Here is a 22022-nt window from a genome sequence, read left to right as displayed (position 1 = left end):
GGCCTTTTTCTTCTATACAGCTTAGCCTCTATCTTAATGACATTTTGTCAAGGGACATCTGAGCTTGGGGACATTCAGTCCCTTGAGTAAATTCCCTATAAAGTTTAAGTCCCAATATCAGTGCTTCTGGCTAACCAGAGGAAAGGATGCCAAGACTGAGAGCATGAGGATGTGGGCAAGGTTTTACTTCAGCTCTACAGTATAACAACATAGACAAAGCACTGAGTACCAGCTTACCTGTGTTCTAGTCCTTCCTCTAGATTTGTTGGTATCTTATTAGTTGACTTCAGATAAGTGCCTCCACAGCTCAGAATTTCAGTATCCTCCTCCATTTCAGTAAAATGGTCCAGAGTCTTTGAAAGTGTGATCACTTCTTTTCTGAAGCCTTACCTGTCCTTCTCAGACTGGTTGTGCCATTCTAGTTCCCAGCTCCTATCAGGGCAATAGTCCCACTCCATCTCTTCTGCCATGATGTAGTAGATCCTTGCAGCTTGGTAATGTTGACGAGAGTTGGCTTGGTGGCCAGGACACTGGGAGACATTATAGATTGCCCTCATTCCTGCTTCTCTATGGCTGCCTGCCTGGCAGTAAATTTCAAATGTCCCTGAGGTAGGAACAGAGAGAAAAACCTGAATCAAAACACCCCTGTATAGTGTCTGAGGGAGTTCCTACTTCTCTCTAGGCATATTGCAGAGAGTGGGTAGTTTTAGATAAGGTTTTTCCATGCATTAGATAAAAGATTATTACAAGTTTATTGAGAGCAATGAGCACAGAGTTTAAGAGCTCTGGTGCCAAAGCTACATTGTCTGGGTTTAAAACTAAACCTGCCACTAGGATGACCAGCTCCTCCCTGTTTACCAAGGGCTTCTCTAGTTTTAGCACTGAAAGTCCCATGCCCCTGGAAACTCCTCAGTTCTGAGCAAACCGGGATGGTCAGTCACCCTATTTGACACTTATTTTCTATATAACCTTCAGGAAAATTTTAAGCCTCTGTATGTTTCAGTTTCCTCATGGTAAAGTGGGGAGCATTTTACTTAATAGGACTTTTTTAGAATTAAACACAATAATATGTAGATATTGCTTGGCACATTATAGAGTAAATGTTCAATAAGTGAAACTATAAGTAAGTAAATAAAGCTGTAATTATTATTTAAAGGAAGAAATTGACCAATTTTCTCCCTTCCTACCAAGTCTCAAAGAAATAAATGTGGACTTATATATATATATGAATTTCTTGATCACAAGAATTCTTACATCAGAGAGCTTTGGAATGGCTTCCCCTAGGTTTTTTACAATGAAATATTTGGATATCAGTCTTAAATGTCTGAATTGTAGAGCTGCCTGGATCTAATCTCAAGATCCAGATTTCTATGTCAAGGACACATAGGCTCATAGACTATTGATCAGGAGAAACTAACTTTTTTACATTTTCCCCAGTATTACTTCCTTTACTGCTGACTGCCTATACCACCACTACAAATTCCTCCTAGCTTTTAAAGGCCTCTATGAGCTAGCTGAAAACTATTGATGCAATCCCACTTACCACTCTGTCCCAAACTCATCAGTGCTTTAACTAAATCTGTCCCTGATTGCCCCTCTCACATATCTCATTCTTATCTTGGAATTTTCACTCATGTTATTTTTACTTTTCTGGAATAGACCTGCCCATCCCCTTCCCCATAAATATCTATAAGTGTTCACTCATTCTCCAAGACCCAATTCATGCTTCATCTCTTCCAGAAAGTCCTCGCTGACTACTCTGGCCCACATTGGACTTTATGTTCTTGACCTCTCTACTCTTAAAACACTTTACATATAAATCACATGGTTAAGGACTAAGTGCTCCTCTCTTTAAAAAACAGTCCTTTCCACTAGTTTATAGACTTCTTGAAAAAATCTAATATTTTCTTTCCATATCTACTTTCTGACTTTTCAATTTCCCTTATACCCCAAATCTATTCCATCAATAAATCCTATCATCTCTTCCCTCACAGTCATCCTTCTGTTTCCACTCTCACTTCCTTAGTCAAAGCCACTATCGTCTCTCACCTGGAAAACTTCAGTGGTCTCACAACTGTCTTCTCTGTTTCTCCCTCCCACCTCAAACATTCTCCAAACAAGATACAGGGTCCTCTTTAACAAATATGATCCAGAGCACATTGCTGCCTTGTTTAAATGCTCCATTCATACTCAGAATACAATTCAAGTTCCTGACTGTGGTCTATAAGGCCCTATATAATATGACTCTTGCCAACCTCTATGATTTCATATGATGTCAGGCTTCTCCTTGCTCACTACACTCCAACCATACTGGCCTTCTTTCTGACCCTTGAACAAACCACGTTTATTCCCACCTTGAGACATTTACACTTGCTTGTCCCTCTGCTCGGAATATTCTGCTCAGAGATCTTCATATAGCTCCTTCCTCCCCATTACTTAGATCTTAAATGTCACAATCTCAGAGTGGTCTTCCCTAAATAACTTCTCTAAAGCTCCAATCAGTTCATCACACCATTGTATTTTATTTCCTTCATGACATATATCATGATCTGAAATTATCTTATTATTTTATGTGTGTGTGTTTGTTGTAGATCTCCCCTGGGAGTAAGTATCATGTCTATCTATATCTTTTCACCTCTCTATCCCAGTCTTAGCACATGGAATGTGTGCAATAAATATGTGTTGAGTGAATGAATTTCTGTGCAAATGAATGACTGCATACACTGTCCAAACATCATAGCTTAGGGGTTGGTATGGAGAAGAAAGTCTGATGATCACTGGAGGGACTGGGAAAAGATAGAAGCCTTTTTGGGAGAATCATATGACCTAGGACTATCACATCATCTCATATGGACATTGTTGTCCAAGGTGATTCATTTTTTAAAAAAAATTTATTTATTAATTTGGCTTCACCAGGTCTTAGTTGTAGCACATGGGATCTTTAGTTGCACCATGTGGGTTCTAGTTCCCTGACCAGGGATTGAACCCGGGCCCCCTGCATTGAGAGTGTTGAGTCTTAGTCACTGGACCGTGAGGGAAGTCCCCAAGTTGCTTCTTTTTCAATGCTTTTCTGCCTTTGGCATATGAGTCTCCTCCTACCTCTGTGACCAATTTTTTTCTGTCTCCTTAACCTGGTTTGTCTTCTCCCTTCTACCACTTAAATGTTGATTTTTGCTTTAAGTTTTATTTCCTATAACTTTACATGCTAAAGGACTTCAACTATGAAAATACTCAAATCTCTCTCTCTAGCCTGGACTTTTCCTCCAATGTTTATATTTCTACCCACAGCTATCTGCTGTAAAGTCCACACCACTTGGACTTCACAAGAAATGTGAAGTAATAATGTGAAGTAATAAATGTTCTCTTTGCTGCTGAGAAATCTAACATGAAGTTGGTGGAAAATAGCACATTACAAGCTCTAGCCTCTTTTTCTGCCACTTTCCCTGGATATCAAAGCTCTAGTATCAGTGGTTCTTTCGGAAAAGCTGAGGTGTATTATTCGGGACATTTTTAAGTGCAAAATCATCATTTCTATTAAAGGTAATTAATATTTGAAATTAAAATATTATTAGAATTTAAAGCAAAGCAAAAACAGGATTAAAAATGTCACCGATAAACCCACAACACTCACACTCCTAGCATTTTGCTGCATTTTTTTCTGGGAATTTATTCTTCTGTTTTGTTAAACATAATTGTAAGCATCCAGCAAACAACATGTTGAATCTCCATGGTAATGCTTTAAGTCATCTGCAAAGCTGCTTAATTGCATATTTATATTTACCAATCTTCATTGCTACCCCTTTTTCTAGAATTCCAAAGCCAGATTCTGGTTCTGGCTTTTCCATTAACTTGGAAATTTTGTCCTGTCTTTGGGGAACTACTTACAATGGCCTCTCTCAGTCTTAATCAGAGACTAAACTCTCAAGGTAGAATGAAGGAGACTTCAGATTAAAGAGATTACCTAGGAGTAAGAATCAACAGGGGTTGATGAAGAAGGGGCAAGAGGAAAAAAATTTAGAGCTGACGTTCCTAACATGAGAAAATCATTTTCCCCCCTCCAGATCTCTGTCTCTTCCACCCATTAGCAAAATAAGTGAAAGATGATCTCGAAGGGGCTGTACCAGTTCAAACATTCTATGACTCGAGGATTGTTCAGAAAGAGGAGAGTTTGAAAGGACTGGAAAATGCAAAGGTAAAAAGAGCCTGGGCTTTTTCTAATAAGAAAACTCAGAAATCTTGACCAAGATTAACCTTTTAAGCCTTTACTGTTATAAACCCATTCACTGCCTCTCTTCCCATGTTTTTAAGCCATCTACAGTCACTCTCCTTGGGCCTTAGTGTGGCACAAAAATAATTTCACTCATCCAGAGTAAGAATGAGGCATATAAACCTGGCTGGGTAGCCTGGCTAATTTCATAGGAAGGATATTAAACCTAGGATTTGACTTTGGGACCAAGGCTAGAGAGATGGGTCTTTCTTTCTCAGAAGTTCCCCACCCTAGCACTCACTACAAGCACTTAATTCTATTGTCCCTTTCAGCCCCATTAATGGTTATTTCTAATTTGCTAACAACAACTCTTCTTGACCAAGAAAGTATCCGAGGTAGATGGGGAGAAATGAGGACCCAAGTGATGTTTTTTGTCAAGTTTTTGTCAAACCCAGTGCCAGGCTGAAATTGTTAATTTGTCAAGGAAACTTCCTTTGTTTAAGGATTTTTTTCTCAAATATGAATGGAATTTACAGAACTAAAATAAAACTTTCGTGGGAACTGCATTTAACTGACAGATTTTTCTTACCAACACTATTGCCACCTACTGCCTGGACAAAAGAATATACCTCAGGCACTGCAAAGAGAAATTACTATATTTCTGTTTTTAGTATAGATCAATGAGACAGGATAGAAACCCCAGAGATAAACCCATGCACATATGGTCACCTTATCTTTGATAAAGGAGGCAAGAATATACAATGGAGAAAAGAGAGCCTCTTCAATAAGTGGTGCTGGGAAAACTGGACAGCCACATGTAAAAGAATGAAATTAGAACACTTCCTAACACCATACACAAAAATAAACTCAAAATGGGTTAAAGACCTAAATGTAAGACTAGACACTATAAAACTCTTAGAAGAAAACAGGCAGAACACTCTATGACATAAATCACAGCAAGATCCTTTTTGACCAACCTCCTAGAGAAATGGAAATAAAAACAAAACAAAATTAAAAAAATGGGACCTAATAAACTTAAAAGCTTTTTCACAGCAAAGGAAACCATAAACAAGATGAAAAGACAACCCTCAGAATGGAAGAAAATATTTGCAAATGAAGCAACTGACAAGGGTTAATCTCCAAAATATACAAGCAGCTTATGCAGCTCAATAGCAAAAGAACAACAACCCAATCCAAAAATGGGCAGAAGACCTAAATATACATTTCTCCAAAGATATATAGATTGCCAAGAAACACATGAAAAGATGTTCAACATCACTAATTATTAGAGAAATGCAAGTCAAAACTACAATGAGGTATCACCTCACACTGGTCAGATGGCCTTCATCAAAAAATCTAGAAACAATAAATGCTGAAGAGGGTGTGGAGAAAAGGGAACACTCTTGCACTGCTGGTGGGAATGTGAATTGGTTCAGCCACTATGGAGAACAGTATGGAGGTTCCTTAAAAAACTACAAATAGAACTACCATATGACCCAGCAATCCCACTACTGGGCATATACCCTGAGAAAACCATAATTCAAAAAGAGTCATGTACCAAAATGTTCATTGCAGCTCTATTTACAATAGCCCGGAGATGGAAACAACCTAAGTGCCCGTCATCGGATGAATGGATAAAGAAGATGTGGCACATATATACAATGGAATATTACTCAGCCATAAAAAGAAACGAAATTGAGCTATTTGTAATGAGGTGGATAGACCTAGAGTCTGTCATACAGAGTGAAGTAAGTCAGAAAGAAAAAGACAAATACCATATGCTAACACATATATATGGAATTTAAGAAAAAAAAAAATGTCATGAAGAACCTAGGGGTAAAGCAGGAATAAAGACGCAGACCTCCTAGAGAACGGACTTGAGGTTATGGGGAGGGGGAAGGGTGAGCTGTGACAGGGCGAGAGAGAGTCATGGGCATATACACACTAACAAACGCAGTAAGGTAGATAGCTAGTGGGAAGCAGCACATGGCACAGGGATATTGGCTCGGTGCTTTGTGACAGCCTGGAGGGGTGGGATAGGGAGGGTGGGAGGGAGGGAGACGCAACAGGGAAGACATATGGGAACATATGTTTATGTATGACTGATTCACTTTGTTATAAAGCAGAAACTAACACACATTGTAAAGCAATTATACCCCAATAAAGATGTTAAAAAAAAATCTAGAAACAATAAATGCTGGAGAGGGTATGGAGTAAAGGGAACACTCTTGAACTGTTGGTGGGAATGTAAATTGATACTACCACTATGGATAACAGTATGGAGGTTTCTTAAAAAACTAAAAATAGAACTACCATACGACCCAGCAATCCCACTACTGGGTATATACCGTGTGAAAACCGTAATTCAAAAATAATCGTGTACCACAATGTTCACTGCAGCACTATTTACAATAGCCAGGACATGGAAGCAAACTAAGTGTCCATCGACAGATGAATGGATAAAGAAGATGTGGCACATATATACAATGGAATATTACTCAGCCATAAAACGAAACGAAATTGGGTTATTTGTAGTGAGGTGCATGGACCTAGATTTTGTCATACAGAGTGAAGTAAGTCATAAAGAGAAAAAAATTACCACATGCTAACGCATATATATGGAATCTAAAAAGAAAAAAAAAAGGTTCTGATTATCCTAGGGACAGGACAGGAATAAAGACACAGACGTTGAGAATCGACTTGAGGACACGGGGAGGGGGGAAGGTTAAGCTGGGACGAAGTGAGAGAGTAGCATTGACATATCTACACTACCGAGTGTAAAACAGATAGCTAGTGGGAAGCAGCTGCATAGTACAGGGAGATCAGCTCGGTGTTTTGTGACCACGTAGAGGCGTGGGAGAGAGTCTCAAGAGGGAGGGATTTTGGGGATATGTGTACACATATAGCTGACTCACTTTGTTACACAGAAGAAACTAACAGAGTATTGTAACCCAATTAAACTCCAATAAAGATGCTAAAAACATAATCAAAATATACAAAAAAGAGAAATGACTGCTACGTTATGAAATATCAGACACAGATGGAATCTGGAGAAACATTCTAGTCAAATTTCATCATAAAAGAAGGATAGGGAGAGGGAAAGGGAGGAGGAGAGGGAAGGAAGGAGGGACAGAGGAAGAAAGAGAAGAAAGGAAGAGAGGGAGAGAGGGGGAAGAATGAACAAAAAATAAAAAGAAGGAAGAAATCTAGCCACAGAGAGGGGAAGTAATTAGACAAAAATTGGACAGCAAGTTAATGAAAGAGCCTGGACTAGAAGTTCCTGTGTTCTGATCCCTAGGCTGCAAATGTTACAGCACACTTCGCCCCCCACTCCCACCAGAAGTTTGCAAAACTCCTCACAGAATATCAGAGTTGGAAGCACTTATAGGTACATCTCATGGACCTCTTTTCCAGTGCAAGAGTTAAATCTATAGAATCTCTACATGGCCAAGGGTCTATGCAACCAAGTCTACCCTCTGCCTATACAAGAATTGCCCTGATACTGGGCAGCATCCCTACTTCTCTCCTGTTGTTTCAGAAAAGAGCTTCCTCAGCTCTTTATTCTGCCTGCAACTGAGAAGAGAATCCAAATAACCAAAACATGGAGTACACATTGAGGAAGGAGAAGACACAACTGTTTTGAAAATTCACAAGTACCCTCAACATGACTTTCCTTTTCTCTTCACCAGCCCCCCACCTCACCCAGTCCAATGACCAATAAAGTTTCTCAGCCTAGGGCCAGCTGCTAAAGCACTTACCAGGGTTGTCAGGCTGCATGATGGCCATAACAAAAGTGTGAGGAAAGAGCATGGCTGCACTCTTTCTCATGCCCTGAAGCTGCACAGTGTTGCCCTGGAACGTGACCCCATGCACATCAGTCTCTGTGCCCAGGCCAACCAGGTGCCAGGCCACTGTGTCACCCTTGCACATGTCCAGCCTGGGCAAGTTAGAGAACAGAAACCCGTTAATGGCTGGAAAACAAAAACACAAGACAGGATGGGGAGGTGAGACCAGACTACTTGGGCACCAGCCAGCAGCATGGCATCAGCTCTGTACTAAGTTTTCCCACAACTTGAAATTTCTGAGTCATTCTCAACTCCTCTGCCTTCTTCCCTAAGCCACTTTAGTTCTACTTATGAAGATCTGCCTCTTGGGACGAGGGCCCTATTGTCCTTTCTGGCTTTACCTGCTGCCCCTCCTCCACCATACTTCACATCCTGGCAAAACTGAACTACTCTCCACTCCCACAACTCTTTCACACACTTACACACACACACACACACACACACACACACACACACACACACACACACACACACACACACACACACACACACACACACGTATTAATCTTTCCTATTCCCACTTTCTTGAAACTCTTCTCCTTTGGATTCTATAGCACCAAATGTCCCTGGGTCTCTTATAACTTTTCTGAATGTTCCTCCTCCATCTTATACTCATTCTCCATGCCTCTGTAAAGTGTTGGAGTTCCCCAAGGTTCCTTCCTCAGCTTTCAATCTGTTTCCTCCTTTTCATCTTCACTCCCACTGCCTTATTTCTGGCTCTCAACATCTCTGGTCTGAACTCCCACACGAAAGCCTCCTCCCTGGTACTCCTACCTATATCCTATCCTCTCACTCTCTTTCACACACACATACACACCTTTATCCTGTGAGCTCTATTTGCCTCTGTATTCCCAGGACCTTAAACATGGTAGGCACGTAGAAAATACTTGTTGATTTTTCACAGGCTGTTCCCTTTGCCTGGAATAAACTTTCCCTCTGGTTTCTCTCTACAGCAAATTACTACATATCCATCATGCACTAGCTCAAATATCATCTACCCTGTAAAGCAGTTTCTGCACTCTTTCTGGCTTCCTTGAAACTTTTCTCCCCACAAAATTCTGAAATGTCACTTACCACAGAGTCCAGTGATTTAAGTACAAATTTATCTCCCACACTAGATTGACCTAGCATGAAGCACATCATTTTTTCCAAGCACCTCGCATGTTACCTAGTACTTATCAGTTGTCAAATAAATTCATACTGGAATAAACTTGGTTTGTAGACTGTATTACTTTTTCCAACTGATGTAACTGACTGGTAATGAGAAGCAAGAGATAGAGCCAAAAGACAACACACTCGTTCTTGACCCTCTCCCACCCTGCATACTCCGCTCAAAAATACAGGGAGACCTGCTTGAAGCTGATCCCTTTTCAATGTTCCTACATCCACTGGAACCAGCTTTAATGAGTAACTTTATTTGATAATCCCCTGGGATGCTGATGGAACCATCGCTAACTGCTTGATTCTGCTTCCCCTACCTATAATGTTTGATTGCAAAGTTATTCAGACTTCAAGGCTCAGTCAAGCACTTCCTTCTTCCAGGAATCCTTTAACTGGATTGTTCCTCATTAATGTTCTCCTTTTCTGAATGCTATGTCACTTAAAAGCTGTTCCACACAATTTAGCACTTAATTATAGTCTGTCTTGAATATTCTATAATTGTTTCATGGGTGTTAGTTTCATTTCATTGCAAAATGCTGAGAGTTCCTTACAAGCTTGGACCATGACTCCCCATTAATTCACTCACCCACCCACCTATTCATTAATTTAGTAGTTCACTAGTTCAATAACTACTTACTATATATTAGACCATGTAAAAGATACACAGATAAACAACAAACAATACTCACCTTTAAGGAGACTACACTCTAGCAGAAGTCAAAAGGCACGTAACAAATAACTACAATATTTTGGAGTGTATGGAACTTGCTATTGAAAGAGTCTGATAAAAATACAATAGTAGTTAGTAAGAGGGTATCATCATCCTGGGACTTGGTAATAAGAAATGAGGAGGAGGTAGCTTTTGAGTAGGGCCTTAGAAAGTAGGGCCTTAGAAGAATTTCCACTGGCTAAGAGCAAAAATGTAAGGAGGGGTATTTCAAGTGGAGGACAAATCATTACAAAAGCATGGACTCAGAAGAGTACAAGGTATGTCTATATAGAGAAAATATCCCTATTTGGCTGGAGTATGGGGTTGGGAAGCAAGAATAGCGGGTGATAAGAAAGAAGAAGGTAAGACTGGAAAGGTATCATCCCAGCTTACTCTCCTCATTCTCTAGCGGATTCTTTGTGTGCAGTCCTCATTTTACAGTATCTTTTTCTAGTGTCTCCCATACTGTGTAACACAGAACAAAGCACAAGAAAGGACTAAGTATAAGATATGTTATCTTAGGTTTAATACCTTGATGTAGCTTGTCTCTTGGGAAGAGATGACCGATAGGATCAATGTTTTCAGGAATGGATCATGATTAAATCTAGGCTAGATTTTACTTATAATCTCTCAGTTGTAGCTTAGGGTAAAAGCACTCCCCATACCATGCATCCGATTAGAGTCTTGGAAACCCTTGAAATCCTCTGAGATCAGTCGGGAATCCAACATAGCAGCTGCTTGATTGGCATTGCTGTACCAGCTCTTGTTCTCATCCAACACAGTGAAAAGGAGAAAGAATTCTTTATCCACTCCTTTCTGTAGTCCCAGTGGAAGAAAACAGAGTGGGAATAACCACAGTTTCAGCAGTTGTGGACTGTGCAGCTCCAGAGCCCAATGATCCCTGATTATTTTCCATTTCCTTTTCCAAACACAGATCCAAGCCCATATCTCCTGCCTAGAGCTGCAGTTGCTTGCTGTAAAGTTTTTCCTCAGGTAACTTCAAATTGCAGGTGGGTGAAGGGGGTTAGAATAAAGTGATAAGACTGGAGGGGAGGGATGTATGAAAGAGGGCAGGGAAGAGGCACAAGATTGTGCACAAGATTGATGAAGAGGTACAGAGTGTGATAGAAGAGAGCCTGGAATCAATTAAGGGAAGGAGTGGGGAAAGACGGCTGGGAGATCGGGGAGGGGGTGGCAGAGGATTCTATGGGAATGGAGAAGCTAGAAAATAAAGAAAAAATAATTATACTAATTACTAACTTACTATTATTTTATTATTAATTTTAGTAATATTATTATTATTACTGCTAACATTTACTGAGTCTTTACTAGGTATCAGACACTGTGCCAAGCACTTTATATGGATTATTTTAATTAGTGTTCACAGAAACTCAAGATACCTTCTTCTATTGTTAACCCTTTACTGTAGATGAGGAAACTGAGACAAAGAGAGGTTAAGTAATTTGCTCAAGGTTTAAACAGCTAAGATTTATGGGCTGGTTATGAAAGAAGGCAAGAAAATAGTAGGGCAGAGTTAGGAATTAGGAGCAAGGTTTAAGGGCCACTGAGGTTAAAACAATGAGGAGATGTTGGGAGAATATAAAATAGAAAGGAATAGAGACTAAGGAAGATATGTGTTTGTGAATAAAAGAATAGCATGCAAGATAGCATGAAGTCACCAACTATTAATTTCTGATTCAATAACTTTTGTTTTTATTCCTTCACTACTAGAACCCAGTTCCATGCTTAACTCCTATTCAGCAACCCAACCTCATCATCTTCCCAGCAGGCTTTCCAGCCAGAAACCATGGCAATACCTGCTTGCCATCTGCACCCAAGGCACCAGCCTTGCACACAAGCAGGGGGCCCACCAGACCAGAATTTGTATCTCTTATGGGATCAGCAGCAGAGAAGTACATCCAGGTGAGACAGGCAGGATCCTGAGCAGTGGGGCCAGCATTGGGAGGGACTGTCCAGCGGTATGTTACTTTCTCAAAGGGCTTAGCCACCAACCCAGGGTGGGATGAGCCTATAGGAAAAGACATAGAATTCATTACTCACATTGGCTAGAGTGAGTATCATCATCTCCAAACAGTGAAGTAAAGATCATAATCTACAAATGCATTTTGGAGTAGCAGTAGGAGAAGCAGCAACATAAAATATAGAATATTAAAAAAAGGTTCTGAGTAGGAGTCAAGAGACTAGAGTTTGGTTTCTGGTTCTGCCACTACTTGTGATATGAACTGGGGAAATTTAAATTTCCCTAGGTTTCAGTTTTTCCAAACTCATAGGACCCAAGGATTGGAAAGAACTTTTTAAAACTTATTTGGAATATCCCTCACTTAAAAACATACATTCATCTCCTCTTGTAGTCCTACCTCTGCTTAAAAGTATCCAGAGATAGAAGACTCACTACCTACCATCATAGCCTGTTTAATCTTTGAATGGTTCTAACTGTTGAACATATTTTCCTCTCTATGTGTATTCATGTATGTATGGATGTGTATATGTTTTGTATGTATGTGTGTGCGTGTGTGTGTATATATGATACTAAGGCTGTAATTCCTTAATAGACACAAGTCATGGTCAGGCAATTCACAGAAATTTTCTTTTATATGTTCAAACCTATTAGTAATCAAATTAGTACAAGTGAAAATATAATTTTTTTGCCTGTCAAATTAACAAATTTTACAAATTATAATAATCAGTTCTGGTGATAAGTGGTTCAAATGGCACTTACTCCTCTCACTCACCTATTAAAAGGGTAAGTGTAAATAAAAATAACCATTTTAGAAAAAATGTTGACAGAATGTATCAAAAGCCTTAAAAAGTTTATGTCCACAAAAAAAGTAAGATACAAAATAAATACTGAAAAGAATGTTCAACCTAATGCAAATAGAAATAACAGTGAGTTTTGTTGTTTGCTTACAAGACTGACATTTTGACAATGATTAAAATGGCTGCCCTCTGCTGGTGAGGTTGTAAGAAAATGTGTCCTCCCTCTTGGTAACTGTTGATGGAATTCCAAATTGATGTGACTGCAAATTTTTCCAGAGAGCAATTTGGACATAGGTATCAGAAATTTTCATGTGTGCACCCTCTGATATTATTCCACATCTTAAATATATATTCTGATGAAATAATCATAAAAGTAGGCAAAGAAGCATACATAAGGATATTTGTAGTATAATTTATCATATGGTGGTATAATTTAGGATAGCTTTAACTTATTTTTTCTTATTCATTCATTGTTCCTAACTCTTTAAATTTTTAAACATACAAAAAACCTTAAAAGATAGTGCGATAATTACCCTACCACTTGGAGTTGATTGTTAACATTTGGCCACCTTTTTTCTCTTTGTATTTTTTTAAATTTATTTATTTATTTATTTATTTTTACAGTAGGTCCTTGTTGGTTATCTATTTTATCACAGACTTGGCCATCTTTAATTTATCTAAATCTATGTGTATGCTTACTTTTTCTAAATCATTTGGAAGTGAAATGCAAACATAATGACATTTTACTTCTAAATACATCAGTAAGTATCTGCTATATTACCATAATAACATTACCAGACCTAAGAAAATACCCTAATATCATCTAACATCCAGACAAGGTTTGCACATTGCCCTTGGTGTTGTCTCTTTAATTCTTTTCCCTATGGCATTGATTTCTTGAAGATACTAGACCAGATGCATTGTAGAATGTTCTTTTATTCCAGATTTGTCTGTAAGTTTGCCCTTTATGCTTTCAGTATTTTTTGGTATTTTTGGCTTGAGGTTAGCAGGTGTTAATATTATTCTCAGGGAAAACAAGAAATTAACTACCCAATAATCCCACTTCTTGGATTTTTTCCTAAGCTAGTAGTCCAAACCAAATATATATATTCATTCATTGCAACATGATTTACAATATTAAAAAATAATGAAAGCAACCTACATGTCCAAATAATAGAAGATAAGGTAAAATCTATGTGTTAGAGTATTATATAGTCATTAAAATGTTTGTAAAATTATAATGACATAGAAAATGGACACAATATAATGGTAAGTGAAAATAGTAAGACACCAAACTATACAAAATATATCATCACAAATTTTTAAATATATAAATTTGTATAAACACAGAAAAATGTTAAAAGGTATATAAAATATATTGGCAATTTACTTATGAATGAACTTTATTTATTTTATAATTTTCCATGTTTATCAAAATTCCATAATACATGTACTTTCATAATCAGAATATATTTAAATATATTTAAAAGTAGTTGTCTCTTATTGATCCCAGCTCTGTCTCACTAAAATATCATACATTCATTCAACAACATCCATCCATGGCAGTTAATTCTGCCTTCTTTTCTCTCTTTCACTCCTTTATTTATTTGTACTCTATAGGTACCTGTTATTATCTGTAGCCCACATTACTTGAAACCCTGCCTGCTCACCATCATTGTACACAGTTCCCTCGGAGTCTTTCTCATAAAAGACCCCATGAGGCTGTATGCTGAATGGCTGGGAGGCACGGTTGTAGAAGATCACCTGGATGGTGTCACCCACCTCAGCCCGGATCCACTGGCCCTGGAAAATGGGAAGGAGAGACAATGGTAATGTAAACAGGATGATCAGGTAGGATGGAAGTAGGAGAGGGAAGAAAAGTAAAAAAGAAGTGAAAAAGATAGAGAAGTTTTTCCTCTGCAATAAGAAGAATAATCTTTTCAAGTATATTGCAATTTACAGTTATAAAAAGCACTTTAAAGTCCACCACCTCATTTGATCTTCAATCACCATTCAAAGGTATAAAAAAACAGATGATATCATCATTTTTCAGATGAGGAAACCTGCAGCTCAGAGAGTTGGAACTGATCTGCCCAAATTCAAATGACTGATTAGGAAGAGAACCAGGTCCTGAAGTCAGGGTTTTCTCCTACTCCACTGTCAGGTCCAATCCCATTTCCCCAGTTCCCACAATTGCATTTCCTGGTAGAACTCAACTAAAAATCTGAGCTTGCCTCAATCCTAAACTGAATTGAAACAGATGAAATTATTATAACTTCTAGTCAGGTCCTGGACTAGGTAGTCTAGCCATCACTTCTACACTTACCTTTCTTCCATTACCTACCACATCTAACCTAGCCTGGAACAACTTTGAGATCAACAAGAAATACCAAGACAATACCTTGAGTACTTATGGTGGCTCTAACCCTAGTTCAGGGTTTCTGGCTTAGTTTTTACTCAATTGCTACTCCTAATGTTGCACTTCTGTTCAAAGACTAGGAACCTATACCCCACTTACAATAATGGAAAAAACAACTATACAAAAGATAAGCAATGAAATGAAGACAAAACACACGATAGACCAACTAGATATAATTTATACAGAACACTCTACCCAACAAGAACAGAATACACATTCTTCTCAAGTGCACAGAGGACACATTCCAAGATAAACCATAAGTTAGGTCACAGATTAATCTCAATAGACTTAAAAATATATCATACAAAGTATTGTCTCCATCCACAATGGGATAAAGTAAGAAAACAATAACAGAAGGAAAACTGGAAAATTCACAAAGTTGTGGAAATTAAGCAACACACTTTTAAACAACCATAATATCAGAAAAGAGATCATAAGGGAAATTACAAAATATGTAGAGGAAAATGAAAATGACCACACAACATACCAAAAGATGAGAGGTAGTAAAAGCAGTGCTAAGCTGGAAACTTATACCTATAAACACATTTAAGAAACAAGAAAGTTCACAAACCAACAACCCAACTTTACAACTTAAGGAACTAGGAAAATAAAAGCTAACAAAACCCAAAGCTAGCAGAAGAAAGGAAATTATAAAGATTAGAGCAGAAATAAATAAAATAGAGAATAGAAAAACAATTTTAAAAGTCAATGAAAATGAATATCGAGAACATTCAAGATGGTGAAGGAGTAAGACGTGGAGATCACCTTCCTTCCCACAAAACATCAAAAATACATCTACATGTAGAACAACTCCTACAGAACACCTACTGAATGCTGGCAGAAGACCTCAGACCTCCCAAAAGGCAAGAAACTACCCATGTGCCTGGGTAGGGCAAAAGAGAAAAGTGGAAAAAAAGACAAAAGAATAGGGATGGGACCTGCACTTCTGGGAGGGAGCTGTGAAGGAGGGAAAGCTTCCACACACTAGGAAGCCCCTTCACTGGCAGAGATGGTGGGTGGACAGTGGGGAAGATTTGGATCCATGGAGGAGAGCACAACAACAGGGGCACAGAGGGCAAAGCAGAGAAATTCCCACACAAGGATCAGTGCTGACCAGCACTCACCAGCCAGAGAGGCTTGTCTGCTCACCCACTGGAGCAGGAGGGGGCTGGGAGCTGAGGCTCTGGCTTTGGAGATCAGATCCCAGGGAGAGGACTGAGGTTGGCTGCATGAACACAGCCTGAAGGAGGCTAATGCACCACAGATAGCCAGAAAGGAGTTGGGAAAAAGTCTGGAACTGCCTAAGAGGCAAGAGACCATTGATTCGGGGTGTGCGAGGATAGGAGATTCAGAGCACTGCCTAGACGAACTCCAGAGATGGGCGCGAGCTGCAGCTATCAGTGTGGACAGCAGAGGCGGGTATGAAACACTAAGGGTTGCTGCTACAGGAGATCAGCTCGGTGCTTTGTGACCACCTGGAGGGGTGGGATAGGGAGGGTGGGAGGGAGGGAGACACAAGAGGGAAGAGATATGGGAGCATATGTATATGTATAACTGATTCACTTTGTTATAAAACAGAAACTAACACACCATTGTAAAGCAATTATACCCCAATAAAAATGTTAAAAAAAAGAAGCATGTGTGCAAGCACAGGTCACTATCCATACACACACACCTCTCCCCCCAGGAGCCTGTGCAGCCCGCCACTTCCAGGGTCCCGAGATCCAGGGACAACTTCCCTGGGAGAACAAACAGTGTGCCTCAGGCTGTTGCAACATCACACCAACCTCTGCCGCCTCAGGCTCACCCTGCATTCCAGACCCCTCCCTCCCCCTGGCCTGAGTGAGCCAGAGCCCCCTAATCAGCCACTCCTTTAACCCCATTCTGTCTGGGTGGGGAACAGATGGCCACAGGAGACCTACATACAGAGACAAGGCCAAAACGAAAGCTGGAGCTGTGCGAACAAATAAGAGAAAGGGAAATCTTTCCCAGCAGCTTCATGAGCAGTGGATTAAATCTCCATAATCACCTTAATGTACCCTGCATCTGCAGAATACCTGAATAGACAATTAATCATGCCAAAACTGAGGTAGTGGACTTTGGGAGCAACTGTAGACTTGGGGTTTCCTTTCTGTATCTAATTTTTTTCTGGTTTTATGCTTATTTTAGTTTAGTATTTAGAGCTTATTATCATTGGTAGATTTGTTTATTGATTTGGTTGCTCTCTTCCTTTTTTTAACATATATATTTTTTCCTTTTTCTCTTTCTGTGAGTGTGTATGTGTATGCTTTTTTGTGTGTGTTTGTCTGTATAGCTTTGCTTTTACCATGTGTCCTAAGGTTCTTCTCTCTGTCCGTTTCTCTTTTTCTTTTTGTATAGTTTTTAGCGGTTGTTATCATTGGTGGATTAGTTTTTGGGTTTGGTTGCTCTCTTCTTTCCCTCTTTTTTAAAAATATTTTTTACTTTTTATTTTTAATATTTTTTTCTTTTAAATATTTTATTTTTCTTTATTTTATTTTTTTCTCCCTTTTTTTGAGCTGACTGGCTGAGAGGGTCTTGGAGTTCCAGCGTGAGCCTCTGAGGCAGAAGAGCTGAGTTCAGGATATGAGTCTACCAGAGACTTCCCGGCCGCACCTAATATCAAAAGGCGAAAGCTCTCACATAGATCTCCACCTCAATGTTAAGACCCAGCTCCACTCAAAAAAACAGCAAGCTGCAGTGCTGGAAACCATAGGCCAAATAATTAACAGGACAGAAACACAACCCCACCCATTAGCAGAGAGGTCACCTAAAATCATAATAAGTTCACAGACACCCCAAAACACACCACTGGATGTGGTCTTGCCCAGCAGAAAGACAAGATCCTGTCTCATCCACCAGAACACAGGCACCAGTGCCCTCCACCAGGAATCCTACACAACCCACTGAAACAACCTTACCCACTGAAGGCAGACACCAAAAACAATGGGAACTACGAACCTGCAGCCAGTGAAATGGAGACCCCAAACACAGTAAGTTAAGCAAAATGAGAAGACAGAGAAATACACAGCACATGAAAGAGCAAGATAGAAACCAATCATCAGACCAAACAAATGAAGAGGAAATAAGCACTCAGCCTGAAAAACAACTCACAGTAATGATAGTAGATGATCCAAAATCTTGGAAATACAATGGAGAAAATACAACAAACGTTTAACAAGGACCTAGAATACTAAAGAGCAAACAAACAATGATTAACAGCACAATAAATGAAATTAAAAGTAATGTAGAAGGAATCAATAGCAGAATAACTGAGACAGAAGAATAGATAAGTGGCCTGCAAGATAAAATAATGGAAATAACTACCATAGAGCAGAATAAAGAAAAAAGAACAAAAAGAATTAAAGACAGTCTCAGAGACTTCTGGGACAATACTAAACACATCAACATTCAAATGATAGGGGTCCCAGAAGAACAAGAGAAAAAGAAAGGCACTGAGAAAATATTTGAAGAATTATAGTTGAAAACTTTCCTAATATGGAAAAGAAAAGAGTCAATAAATTCCAGGAAGTACAGAGAGTCCCATACAGGATAAATCCAAGGAGAAACATGCCAAAACATATATTAATCAAACTATCGAAAATTAAATACACAGAAAAAATATTAAAAGCAGCAAGGGAAAAGCAACAAAAAACATACAATAAAATCCCCATAAGGTTAACAACTGATCTTTCAGCAACAACTCTGCAGGCCTGAAGGGAGTGACAGGATATATTAAAAGTGATGAAAGGGAAAATACTACAACCAAGATTCCTCTACCCAGAAAGGATCTCATTCAGGTTCGATGGAGAAATTAAAAGCTTTACAGACAATAAAAGTTAAGAGAACCCAGCACAACCTACCAGATTTACAACAAATGCTAAAGAAACTTCTCTAGGCTGGAAACACAGGAAAAGGAAGAAACTTGCAAAAACAAACCCAACACAATTAAGAAAATCATAATAGGGACATACATATCAATAATTACATTAAATGTAGATGGATTAAATGCTCCAACCAAAAGACTGGCTACATGAATACAAAAACAAGACCCATATACATGCTGTTTACAAGAAACCCACTTCAGACCTAGGCACACGTACAGACTAAAAGCGAGGGGATGGAAAAATATATTACATGAAAATGGAAATCAAAAGGAAGTTGGAGTACTGATAGTCATATCAGACAAAATACACTCTAAAATAAAGACTACTACAAGAGACAAGGAAGGACACTATATAATGATCAAGGGATCAATCCAAGAAGAAGATATAACAATTGGAAATATTTATACACCCAACATAGGAACAGCTCAATACATAAGGGAAATGCTAATAACCATAAAAGGGGAAATTGACAGTAACCCAATAATAGTAGGGGACTTTAACACCCCACTTTCACCAATGGACAGATCAACCAAAATGAAAATAAATAAGGAATCACAAGCTTTAAATGATACATTTAACAAGATGGACTTCATTGATATTTATAGGACATTTCATCCAAAAACAACAGAATACACTTTCTTCTCAACTGCTCATTGAACATTCTCCAGGATGGATCATATCTTGGGACACAAATCAAGCTTTGTCAAATTTCAGAAAACTGAACACATATTAAGTATCTTTTATGACCACAACTCTATGAGGCTAGATATAAATTACAGGAAAAATGGCTAAAAATTAAAAACACATGGAGGTTAAACAATACACTACTTAATAACAAAGAGATCACTGAAAAAATCAAAGAGGAAATCAAAAGATACCTAGAAGCAAATGACAATGAAAACAAACCGACCCAAAACCTATGGTATGCAGCACAAGCAGTTCTAAGAGGGAAGTTTATAGCAATACAATGCTACCTTAAGAAACAAGAAAAATAAACAACCTAACCTTACACCTAAAGCAATTAGAGAAAGGAGAACAAAAAAAAAAAACCCAAAATTAGCAGAAGGAAAGAAATCATAAAGATCAGATCAGAAATAAATGAAAAATAAATGAAGGAAACGATAGCAAAGATCAATAAAACTAAAAGCTGGTTCTTTGGGAAGATAAACAAAATTGATAAACCATTAGCCAGACTCATCAAGAAAAAAAGGGAGAGGACTCAAATCAATAGAAGTAGAAAAGAAAAAGGACAAGAAAAAACTGACACTGCAGAAATACAAAGGATCATGAGAGATTACGAAAAGCAACTATATGCCAATAAAATGGACAATCTGGAAGAAATGGAGAAATTCTGAGAAAAGCACAACCTTCCAAGACTAAACCAGAAAGAAATAGAAAATATAAACAGACCAATCACAAGCACTGAAATTGAAACCATGATTTAAAATCTTCCAACAAAGTCCAAGACCAGATAGCTTCAAAGGCGAATTCTATCAAATATTTAGAGAAGAACTAACCTATCCTTCTCAAATTCTTCCAAGATATAGCAGAGGGAGGAACACTCCCAAACTAATTCTACAAAGCCACCATCACCCTGATACAAAACCTGACAAAGATGCCACACACACACACACACAAACAAAAACTACAGGCCAATATTGCTGATGAACATAGATGCAAAAATCCTCAACAAAATACTAGCAAACAGAATCCAACCGCACATTAAAGGGATCACACACCATGATCAAGTGGGGTTTATCCTGGAAATGCAGAATTCTTCAATATATGCAAATCAATCAATGAGATACACCATATTAACAAACTGAAGGATAAAAATCATATGATCATCACCATAGATGCAGAAAAATCTTTGACTAAGATCAACATGCATTTATGATAAAAACCCTCTGGAAAGTAGGCATACAGGGAACTTACCTCACCAAAATAAAGGCCATATATGACATACGCACAGCCAACATTATTCACAATGGTGAAAAACTGAAACAATTTTGACTAAGATCAGGAACGAGACAAGTTTGCCCACTCTCACCACTATTATTTAACATAGTTTTTCAAAGTTTTAGCTACAGCAATCAGAGAGGAAAAAGAAATAAAACGAATCCAAATCGGAAAAGAAGAGGTAAAACTGTCACTGTTTTGCAGATGACATAATACTGTACATAGAGTATCCTAAAAATGCCGCCAGAAAACTACTAGAGCTGATCAATGATTTGGTAAAGTAGTAGGATGTAAAATGGAGAGATATACCACATTCTTGGATTGGAAGAATCAACACTGTGAAAATGACTCTACTGCCCAAAGCAATCTACAGATTCAATGTAATCCCTATCAAACTACCAATGACATTTTTCACAGAAGTAGAACTTTTTTTTCACAATTTGTATGGAAACACACAAGACCACGAATAGCCAAAGCAATATTGAGAAAGAAAAACCAAGCTGGAGGAATCTGACTCCCTGACTTCAGACTATATTACAAAGCTACAGTAATCAAGACAGTATGGTACGGGCATAAAAGCAGAAATATAGATAAATGGAAGAGGATAGAAAGCCCAGAGATAAACCAATGGACTATGGTCACCTTATCTTTGACAAAGGAGGCAAGAATATACAATGGAGAAAAGACAGCCTCTTCAATAAGTGGTGCTGGGAAAACTGGACAGCTACATGTAAAAGAATCAAATTAGAACACTCCTTATCACCATACACAAAAATAAACTCAAAATGGATTAAAGACCTCAATGTAAGGCCAGACACTATAAAAGCCTCAGAGGAAAACACAGGCATAACACTCTGTGACATACATTGCAGCAGATCCTTTTTGATCCACTTCCTAGAGAAATGGAAATAAAAATAAATATAAACAAATGGGACCTAATGAAACTTAAAAGCTTTTGCACAGCAAAGGAAACTATAAACAAGATGAAAAGACAACCCTCAGAATGGGAGAAAATATTTGCAAATGAAGCAACTGACAA

General features: G+C 38.5%; 1 protein-coding gene across 1 annotated transcript in view; it reads right to left on the bottom strand.

Moving 5' to 3' along the window:
• HEPH (hephaestin) overlaps positions 1 to 22022 on the bottom strand; it is a 98473-nt gene that overhangs the window by 47248 nt on the left and 29203 nt on the right. Inside the window, exons 10-14 of the mRNA XM_033849728.2 lie at positions 14371 to 14497; positions 11740 to 11951; positions 10588 to 10738; positions 7966 to 8178; positions 391 to 604 (exon numbers count right to left, since the gene is read on the bottom strand). Coding sequence (XP_033705619.1) covers positions 391 to 604; positions 7966 to 8178; positions 10588 to 10738; positions 11740 to 11951; positions 14371 to 14497 — 917 coding nt within the window. The remainder of the gene's footprint in view (positions 1 to 390; positions 605 to 7965; positions 8179 to 10587; positions 10739 to 11739; positions 11952 to 14370; positions 14498 to 22022) is intronic.

The sequence above is a fragment of the Tursiops truncatus genome, chromosome X (assembly GCF_011762595.2).
Source record: "Tursiops truncatus isolate mTurTru1 chromosome X, mTurTru1.mat.Y, whole genome shotgun sequence".
In the NCBI taxonomy this organism is placed as follows: domain Eukaryota; kingdom Metazoa; phylum Chordata; class Mammalia; order Artiodactyla; family Delphinidae; genus Tursiops; species Tursiops truncatus.
The sequence above is the reverse complement of the archived record's forward strand: the minus strand, read 5'-3'. Positions and strand labels throughout refer to the sequence as shown.